The following is a 10,342-nucleotide window of genomic DNA, read 5'->3' as shown; positions in this document are numbered from 1 at the left end:
TTGAATCTTCTCATCTGAACCAAAAAAGCAGAAGAAAAATATTCTAAAGACAAGTCAATTTATCAATACATACGAATTGATAAATTCTCAAGATTTTTAGGAGTGATTCTACTCAGGACGACAGATTAGTGAAAGAAGAAGAAGAACCCTATAGGGAGGGGGAAACAAACCGGCTTTGGCGTTGGTGAAGACGGTGTTGTAGGATTCCCATGGACGCGACGAATTGTTGGTGGATGATGATGATTCGCCATTATCCATCTTCCTCCTCCCTAAGTCTTCTTCCTTCTCTACGAAGCTTGAAACAGTCTGGTCGCCGAATATTTTTTTTTTATTTAGAAGGTGTATCGGAAAAAACCCGCCCGATTCATATCCGAACCGATTCGAACCGGTACTTTTATTAATTTGAATAACCGAAATATTTTGTTTACGATTTAACGCCTCAATTTTCAGCTTTCTACCTTCAAATTTTAATTTGTCTCAAATATTCCAAAAGGATCCATCGTAGCAATTATGTTTGTTGTTCAATTTTATTTTGTTCTCCTCCTAAAAAGTGTTAATCTGGATTTTGGTTTCAAATTTTCGGTTTTTCATAATTCTTTTTTTGTTTTTATAAATCCAACTTTAACACCTTTAAATACTTTTAATCTTTAGCTTAAAATTTATAAAGTCATTTATCATTTGAACAATTTGTGTATTCGTAGTTTCTATTAGGATGACTGCATATTATACCAACAAAATCAAAAATATGTAAGAGTGCACTAGATTAGTTTATAAAATTTCATCTTGTATCTTGTAGGATGCCCGATGACTATAATTAATTTTTTCACTCCAATCCGTCTGTAAATATTACACTAGTGATGCATTTATTTTATATATAATACTCTACTATATTTGATGAGTTATGGTAACAACTATAACGTGATTGTGTGACTGTAGCGATTATAGCTTATTAAAATATAAATTATATGAAAATAGCTTATTTCGTTATATTAGATTAAATATGATTTGTTGTTTATAATCTAGTTAAGTTTTTATGTTTGTCTGATTTTAATTTTGTAATTTTATATTTTTAATGATTAATTAAACTTCATCTTTTATTCTTCGTTCAGTCAGAGTGGAAGAGTGACACTGTGTGGTTAATCTCTTTCTCCTACATAAACTTCTCTTATTGATGAATATTTTAGTTTTGGTTTAATTGAATTCTTATAATTTGGTTTAGAGATTTTCAGTTTGATGATAAAAGGATAAGCTAAATCATAAATCTCAATCTCTCCATGGCCGGAATTTGCAGATAAATTAAAAATGGAAGACTATACGTTTAGTATATCTTTCAATCAAAATGATATGGCGACAAACAGATACATTTCAAAATTTCAAATTTTGGTTTTGATTGATGGGAGGATGAACTCTTTAAAAGAGAACTCAACTGAAATTAAACGTTTTGATCACATATTAATTGGGTAGCTCAACTGAAATTAAACGTTTTGATCACATATTAATTGTGTAGCTTATAGAAAAATAATATATGAAAATAGCTTATTTAGTTATATTAAATTAAATATGAGTTGGTGTTATTTAATAATCTATTAAGTTTGTAACTAAAAATTATGTATGAAAATTATTATTTTAAGTTTTTTCACAATATGAGATAATACGAATTAGTACAAAATTAATACAAAATTGATTGGAATATAGAACAAAATTTAATTAATCATTAAAAAAAATACAATTGAAATCAGACAAACATAAAAATTAAATGCAAGAAAACAGTTTTCTAAGACATAATGTACCTTTAACAATAATTTAAGAAAATTTATTTCTTGTTTAGCTAAGATAATAATAAGATTGGGAAATTCTAGGTCATTTGGTGATCTTTGTTCTCTCCTTGATAATGAGATCTGGATATTGATTTCCATGATGATTGTATTGGAACTTTCACCATTTCTTCATGTTGGTTTGGTTGTGCTTTTTTTCCAGAATCATCTCTATCATTTTCAATATATACATGAAATGCTGGATCATTTATCGATCGAATTATAGATCAAGTAGCTCATATCGAACTTTGAAATATATTCATTGAACATACAATAAAAATTCTATAAATTAATAATTTTAGGACAATGACATTTTATTAATTAATATGTATTATTTAATATTGTAAACTAATGATTATTAATTATAGATATATTTTTTAATTGTTTAAATTTTTAAAATTCTGAATTGAGACAATATTAGCAAAATAAGATTACGCTTTCAGATGTTTGTAAATTTTATGGTTTTGGAATGAAATTTTTAATATATAGAAAAAATTATTGACAAGAAATGACAAATACTATAGACAAATTCTCTTATACAAATGACATACATAAACTCAAATTTATGAAAATATTAATTGTCGTATTTTAATAGTCTATCAAACTATCAAAATGATGTATATCTAGAAACTGAAAACTTTAAAAAATTTTAGCTATTTTTATGGCATGTTATAAAGTATTTTATATAATTACAGTTTGAAAATACAACACAACAACTGTTTTATAGATATGAATTTTAGGAGAAGTATAAATAATTATATCAGCATATATATATCCTATGGATAAATAATAATACAAGAGAACAATTCCCTAAACCTCTTGTTTCTAGCACATTATCAACATGCTCTAACCCTAGCCGTCTTTAAAAGAAAAAAACAAAAAAAAAACAGAAACCGTAGTTTCCCCACCATTTCATTCTGATGTTGTCGTTGTTGCGAAACGCTGCGGTTGCTAAGGGAAGACTTTTATAGGGAAAGGATTTCACTACGAACCCTGCAGTTGGCAAAAGGAGACTATTACATGGAGGAGGAATGAGGAACTTCTTTTCCGAGGCAAAAGATTTCACTTCGAATGCTGCGGTTGCTAAAGGAAGACTCTTGCACGGAAAGGATTTGATATAGACAAACGAAGCAAGTGATTGTCACCACCGACTTCATCTTTGTTTTGGAACTTTTACGATGATTCTACGATTATAAGATAAGTATTCTTTCATAATTTTATAAAGAAGATAAGATCTAATTGGCTATTAGTAAAACTTTAATAGTTGATGTGCCATTGGTTTAAATTTCATACAAATTTTTGGATTAATCATTAATTTTTTACAACATAAAAACAAAAAAATATTAAATATTTCAAAACATGTAAAATTATATTTATGTTTGTCATCTCGTTTGGTGAATTGAATTAATTTATTGAAAACCTAGTTTAATGGCTTGATATAAATAAAGTAGTGAATATTTGATCTAAGTTTATTATTTTGACAATTGTTTGATCTCTCATCATTAAACTTAGATGATGAATTATCGTATGATGTTGTGATTAATTAGACATCTAGTTTAATTTAATGATAATTTAGAAATAGTAAATGGTGATGATTTGTTGATTTATTTTATTTATAAACTATGTTATTTGATCATATTTTCTTGGCATTACTTCTACGAGGTGTTTTAAGACCAAGTATTTGATCATAAAAATTCATTAGTTCCTTGGAACAATATAAAGAACGTAAATGACTAAAAGTTTATAAGTGAATATATACAAACCAAATTTATTCAATTATGACTAAGATTATATAATAGAAAATAATATCATTCATGGAAATATATTAGATAATATATAATTTATTAATCACAAAAATATTGTTGTCATGTAGACACAATATAGTGACAAATATGTTTTTAAAATATTATAATCTTATTTTGGTGATTGTGTAAAATTATGAGATGTTGATGTGAATTATATCCTATTGGTTTGGTCTATTATTTAAAGTGAATATGACTTTATGCTATAAAAGAAAAGACAAATGCCACATTAATGATGAGAAAGTTAATATAAAAGTGGCCAAGATGTGAGCATGATATATAAAGTTGCGGTCAACGTGACTAGTTTCTCCACTAGAAGTGAATAATAAGTACAAGAGTTACTTATTTCATATATATATATATATGTATATATATATGACGATGAAAGAAGCTAGTGTGAGACAATTTCCACTATTCTACTATAATAATAAGAATTAATAGAAAAAGTATTAAAATCTCAGGAAGAGTATAAATACTATTGTCTATGGAAACACTATTTGATATTAATGTGTTATAGTCTCCCAAATCTCCAAGTTAAAAGGTGTAAGATATAATATGTGACCTAATTTGAGAATGTTATTGATTATAGAGTGAGATTCAAATCGAGATTGATAGACATAGAGTGTCATCATCTCGAGGGGAAGAATTAATGAATTCCACATACGGAGGTGATGAAACAGATATAAGATTATGTTCACACCCAAAATGAGTTTAATCACTCATATGATAGAGCAAATCTTGAGGATTTGAAAAGTAATCATGTTGAGATAATAAGCAAAAAAAATACTTTGAAATCATAAGTACTATTACCCAAGGCAATAAAAAAGAAATATATTAGAGATTACATGCATTATCTAGAAGATAAAATGCTTTGTGAAAATCTCACTGTTTTGGTATGACCTGTTGAGCCATTCCAGTTCAGTAGCGATGCGAAAGAATAATCAGAAATTTCTGAAAATATTCATTAGAGAACAAATTTTCTAGTGATTTCTTATGTGTGCTGAGTTACAAAGTAAGCCGATTATATGGCTTTCACCGACCCCAGGAATTTGGATAGTATCAATTTTCTGGTACGTATACAAAGAGATATTGTGGATTGATCATCCACCATATATTGTTGTTATAAACAAGCAACCTTGAGTTTGCAAGAGTATTTAGTTAATTGACAATGGTAGTGAAACCAAGCTATGTAATTGACATAAATGATTCTATATGTCAATAAATTCGCATCGGACCAACGAATAATCATGAGTACTCCCTAATACAAATGGTTTGGTCAGAAACCAGATATATCCCATCTAAAATGTGTTATACATATTGAGTTGCTCCACCACAGTGATATAATATGGGATTTAAAATAATGTTGGATATGAATCTCTTTTGAAAATTGAATATCTCGAGAATTTGAGTCAATGCAGAGACTGTTGTTTCAGTGAGTCAGTCTTTCCAACATGAGGGGAGGAAATAAACAGCTGGAAAATAAATATATTGGAAGAAATTATCTTGATCCTCGTACTAAAAAATATGCACTAGAACTTGAGAAGATAATTTATTTGCAAAATTTAGCAAAAATGCAAGAAGCATTTACTGACCATGATAGTGACAAAGTCACACATATACCAGCTGTGCTCCAATTATTATTAATGTCCTAGAAGGATAAGATCAACTGCTAGTAAGTCTAAAGATTGCATGAAGTGTGATAGACTTATGGTTCCAAATATAAGCATCCTCAGAAAAGAAAAGAACATGAATTAATATGGCACCGAGGAAGCAAAGAGTTATAAAAAATCTCTAGAAGAGATGTAGACATGAGTAAGAAAGAGATTCAGGTACCTGAGAATCATAATGAAAAGAAATCTCAACAAGTTGAGTCATGTCTAGAAATAAAAGGAAAAAAAAAAAAGCAAATCGACGTCGCAAATATGTTTGCATGCAATATTGCAGTTGATGATATTATGGATACAAATCGAGGATCATAAACCGCGGTTAATAGAAAGTTATATTGAAAGTGTACACAAATAATGATTGGCTAATCATGGAAAGATTTAACTAAAAATGTAGTTAAATATTCTCTTAAAGAGAAAGTATGTGGACTAGTAATCCCTACACTAGAAAGTGTAAAACTAGTGAAACATAAGTGGATCTGTATGAGAAATACAGTATGTGTAGTAGTACAATGATTTTCAGAAAATACTTATGAGAGATGTATTCTCTTTCCTGGAAGCAACTATTTAGATCCCTTATGAGTTTGACAATAAGACAAGACTTGATTTAGTCTATCCAGAAGGTTTTTAAACTGTTAGAAGTATTCCTTTAAGGGATTATATTGTTAAAAGCAATAATTTATAGCCCTCGAGTACGTTATAAAACCGAGAAAAAGTCTTGATGCATTTTGACACCTTTGGAGAGAAAAGGATGAGAATCTCTATGAGAATAACCTGGATGTAGATCATTGTTGTTGATCTTAGGAATCTCATAATGGGTTGAAAATAAAGCGGGAACAAGCTAAGAGAAGACTTAGGGTTGTGTAAATTCGAGATTGAACACTAATTGTAATTGTGTTCATGAAATATATTTAAGAAAGTTGAGGATGTAGGCAATTGCTGAACCTTGTTAAAAGAAAAAATTGTATGTGTCTCTTGTCTCTTCAGCACTTACAAGTGGTTCTTGTTAAAAGAAAGGTACAAGAACAAGTGCAAATATGTTGATGATGAAAATGTTATCTAATCTCCAGTAGAGATTTCACATACCAAGGAATATATGGAGAAATAATCAGTGATGAAATATTACTCCTGAAAGATGGAGAAATCAGATTGTATAAGATCAGATATTTCATGAAATTTCTTGAGGTTACAGATTTGACGTCTGATGAAAGAGATGTTATCTCAGGATGCTTACATCATCTTACATAGAAAATGGTTGTGTAGTACCATACTAAGAAGAAGAGTTGAAAAAGGGTTTTACAAGGAGATTATGAATAACTCCTATGAATAAGATGATTGTTTGGAAGATTGTATGTAAAAAAATATTTGGACTTAAAATTCAAATAGATCTTCTATATGAAAGGGGTTCAAATGACTTGAAGTTCAATGACCCAGTAGAATATATGACTTGAAGTCCAATGACCCAGTAGAATATATGATGATTATATGAGTTTGTACCTAAAAGCGTTGTTTATAACAGTTCAGAGAGTTGATATATATGATCATAATATATAACCTGAAGATGATGCTTTTAGGGGGAAATATATGATCATAAGCGTGGTTTCACTCTTTTTCCCTTATCATGGTTTTTATCTCATTGGGGTTTTCCATGAAAGGTTTTTAACAAGACAACAAAAGAACATGCGAAAGATAAACACCTGACAAGGAATATTATGATTCCAATGGTGAAAGACTATCATCTTCAAATTTTTTGACATACATTGATGAGATCGTGAGAGACAAAAAATAATGATCACGATGAGTCATTTAAGAGACCAATATCCTGCAGAAGAATGGTGATGTACGGTGATATACATGTTCTACAAATTTGTTCAAGTGAAGATTTGGCGAACCATTTACCAAGGCGTTTCCAACCACTACTTTCAAGAAGCTACTTCATCATATTGGTTAGGTCATCTCGAAGATTTCAAGTGATTTACTCAAGAGAGGAAGTAAAATCGCGCTGCACTCTTTTTCCCTTAACCATGGTTTTTCCCACTGGGTTTTCCTGTTAAGATTTTTAATGAGGCAGCATCTCATATGTGCATTTGATACTACATTTTTATAACAATCATCCAAGGGGGAGTGTTATGAATATTGTATTATGTGAATGTCATTATCGGTCCATTAGTAGAATTAGTGTATAACATAAAACCCTAATATTGTGTCACTATATATATGTTATATCCTATGGGATAGATACTAATACAAGAGAACAATTCCCTAAACCTCTTGTTTCTAACATTTATGATATTATTGGGACCATATTTTACATGAAGATTTTTTTTAAAAAATATGATCTTATTATCTTATCGAATTTCGGTATTTTTTACATTGGCCCGACTTGGGACCAGCAAATTTTTTTAATTTACAGTGCTTATTAATTTATAGAGGTTTTATTGTATGTGGTCAGAATACTATAACTCTAATTTTATTTTCACTATTTTGATTTATTGACTGTAAATAATAATAAAATTAATAATTTACTACTCCCTCCGATTTTTTTTACTTGTCGTTCTAGAGTTTTACAAACAAATTAAGAAAACAAATCAATGTTCTATTATATCATTTCTTTAATACATTTTTTAAATTTTTTATTGGTCAAAGCATTAAAATAGTTAGGATAAAATTGATATTTTTACTAAACATGCATTGAAAACTTAAAATGACAAGTATTGGAAAACAAAATTTTAACTTGACAACTACAAAACGAGAGGGAGTAATAGATAATATTGTTTTTAGTGTAATATTTAGTTTTTTGGTTAAAAAAAAGGAAGAAAAACAAAAGTTAGTGTTAAATTTACACCAAATACATTCAGATATAGTGCTAGCTAAGATACCGGTATTTCTGGGTTTAATTGTCAAGACGTTTCTCTAACCAAAGAGGTCCAAGACTATAAAGTTTCCTCAAACTATTTTTATTGGTGATAAATTCTTTCCACCTTTGTAAAGGTATGAGTATGACACTCAAGAATGAGTCACGTGTATGAATATGCAGTCTTCATTTGGAGAGCAACACTTCAGCAACTCCTAAAGAAAAAGATCACATAAAGTTTTGTAGTAAAATATTCTTTGATCGGCTTAACAAGTTTGGACATCTCTCGGCTGAGACGCACAGATATACTTAAAATAATCGGTGGTAGCTAACTGTATATGATAATTTACATATACTTTATTTTGTTTGATGCATATCATCACATGCAATAACAATTGGATTTAAGACTTGTGTTTACTTTGAAAGTATATCAAATAAGTTTGGTAATACGATATGAGTTTGTTCTTGTTTAGTTTTAAACTCACTAAATCAAGCTCAAAGAGATTGCTGGATTAACTTGAGACGCAAGAAACGCATTAGAATGCTTACTAATGCTTTTGTGTGTTTTATCTTGTGATGCAAACAGGTATGGAGGTTCTTGAGAAGATACTGCTAGTGAAAGGGCACTGTAATCTGGTCCCGGTGGAAACAATAAAGGATACTACAAAATGTGTCTAACAGATAACAGTTTAAAGAATATAGCAACTGGAAACGCCGTGGACAAGCTTATCAACGAGTAGCTAGACAGGTTCAAGCCACATCCTTGAGTGGAAACACAGACGGTTTAGGCTATTTCGAAAATTCTATCTCCCATGGAGACGAGAGACTACTAGCTTCAAGTCACTTCTCCACTCCACTCCCTTGACTCTGTCATTGCATCCACAACCACAAGACTGAGCTTGGATTCTGGTACTCCTTCGCTTTTCGAAAATATAGAGAAAGGGAAGAAACAGATTCAACCAAAACTTTAAGCAAGATTTTTAAATTACTGAGCTGTCTTGTTTTACGAAAAAAGTTTCATAAACAAACAAAAACTTATCATCATCATCATCATCATCATCATCATCATCGTAAATTCGTAATCATTTGTTGGCTTTGAGCCATTCAAGAATCCGTTTCTCAGACTCACTGAGCTCTGCTTCTGTCTTTCCCTTTATAGATCCTTCAACAAACTCAAAATAGTCCTTATAATTCCTCTTGTAATAACCGTCCAATCTCTGTTTAATTTTTCCCAACATGAACGGAAAAAAAAAGATATCATAAGAAAATTTCAGACAAAAGATAAACAAAAAAATGCGTTTGGGTATATAACTTTTTTTTAATACCTCCTTATCATTCTTGGCTTTGTTTTCCTCAGTCTTCTTCAAATACTCTATAACATTTCTTCCCCCAAAGCACAACATAGTTTAGGTACAAGTAACAATCAAAATGTAAACAACACAATTAAAAAGCATGTAAAAATTACTCTGGAGAAGTTGATCGCTGGTGGTCAAAGCGGCTGCGATGAATGAGGAAGAGGAGAAGAGGACGTTTCTGCGTCCTAAATCAGCGGTTCGAGCGGCTAAAGAATCGCGTTTGGTATCGTTTCTGCGTACAGATGGAACATTGTAAGAAGCATATTTGTTAACCGTTACTGTTAAAGCCATGAGAATGCTTTGGCCTACGGAACTCATCTTTCTCTTCTTCTTCCTGACCAGAGGATAAGATTCTCATTTTGTGTCAGTGTCTTCTTATCTTCATTACAGAGAAACAAACAACCAAACAAACAACTTTTTATTTATTTTTAAAAAGTCCCTAATTATGTAAATTTACAATATAAACCCTTAAATCTAATTCAAAAATAGAATTCAAATCCAGATAGAAAATTTGTAGAGACAAAACCGGTTTAATAGACCGATTCTGGTTCGGTTCGAGATTTTGACTGTTACAGTACTCTTTACACATCTTCTTCATCTGACGATAGCAAAAATGACAAGCAATCCCTAATTTCGCCTTAAAAATTCCCAAAAAAAAGCTTCGTTCTTTTTAGTCATCTTCTTCGTCTTCGTTGGTAGCTGAATCGGAGATGGCGACTTCTCTGGTTTCTCCTCTTACTTCACAACTCAACCATGAAGCTGTCTGTTCCAAGTTTGTGCTAACCAAATCGCCGTTCATGTCGGGATCCAAGCTTTTTTCATCGAACATGCCTTGCTCTACTGTTCCTAGACG

The 10,342-nt window shown here is 30.4% G+C and overlaps 2 protein-coding genes across 3 annotated transcripts in view; both read right to left on the bottom strand.

Moving 5' to 3' along the window:
- Nucleotides 1-338, bottom strand: part of LOC104742535 (DNA polymerase kappa-like) — a 5,175-nt gene extending 4,837 nt beyond the window's left edge. The window contains exon 1 of one of the 2 annotated variants that reach the window (XM_010463549.2): nt 171-338. In XM_010463549.2, the coding sequence (XP_010461851.1) occupies nt 171-258 (88 nt within the window). In that variant the 5' untranslated portion in view covers nt 259-338. The remainder of the gene's footprint in view (nt 1-170) is intronic. The other variant, XM_010463547.2, reaches the window with a different exon arrangement.
- LOC104742534 lies at nt 8,748-9,860 on the bottom strand. Its single transcript, XM_010463546.1, has 3 exons — nt 9,600-9,860; nt 9,460-9,506; nt 8,748-9,351 (listed from the first exon to the last, which is right to left on the bottom strand). The coding sequence occupies exons 1-3, from the start codon at nt 9,805-9,807 to the stop codon at nt 9,217-9,219; spliced, it is 390 nt and encodes a 129-aa protein (XP_010461848.1). The 5' UTR covers nt 9,808-9,860; the 3' UTR covers nt 8,748-9,216.

The sequence above is a fragment of the Camelina sativa genome, chromosome 14 (genome assembly GCF_000633955.1).
Source record: "Camelina sativa cultivar DH55 chromosome 14, Cs, whole genome shotgun sequence".
Classification (NCBI taxonomy): domain Eukaryota; kingdom Viridiplantae; phylum Streptophyta; class Magnoliopsida; order Brassicales; family Brassicaceae; genus Camelina; species Camelina sativa.
This window is presented reverse-complemented; position numbering and strand designations above follow the sequence as displayed.

Bases quoted from the DNA above. Each gene is read 5' to 3' on its own strand.
- LOC104742534 (XM_010463546.1), bottom strand. From the start codon at position 9,807: ATGAGTTCCGTAGGCCAAAGCATTCTCATGGCTTTAACAGTAACGGTT. The intron at 9,507-9,599 runs GTAATTTTTACA...GAAATGTTATAG, and splicing joins CAGCGATCAACTTCTCCAGA to AGTATTTGAAGAAGACTGAG. The intron at 9,352-9,459 runs GTATTAAAAAAA...AAAATTAAACAG, and splicing joins AAGCCAAGAATGATAAGGAG to AGATTGGACGGTTATTACAA.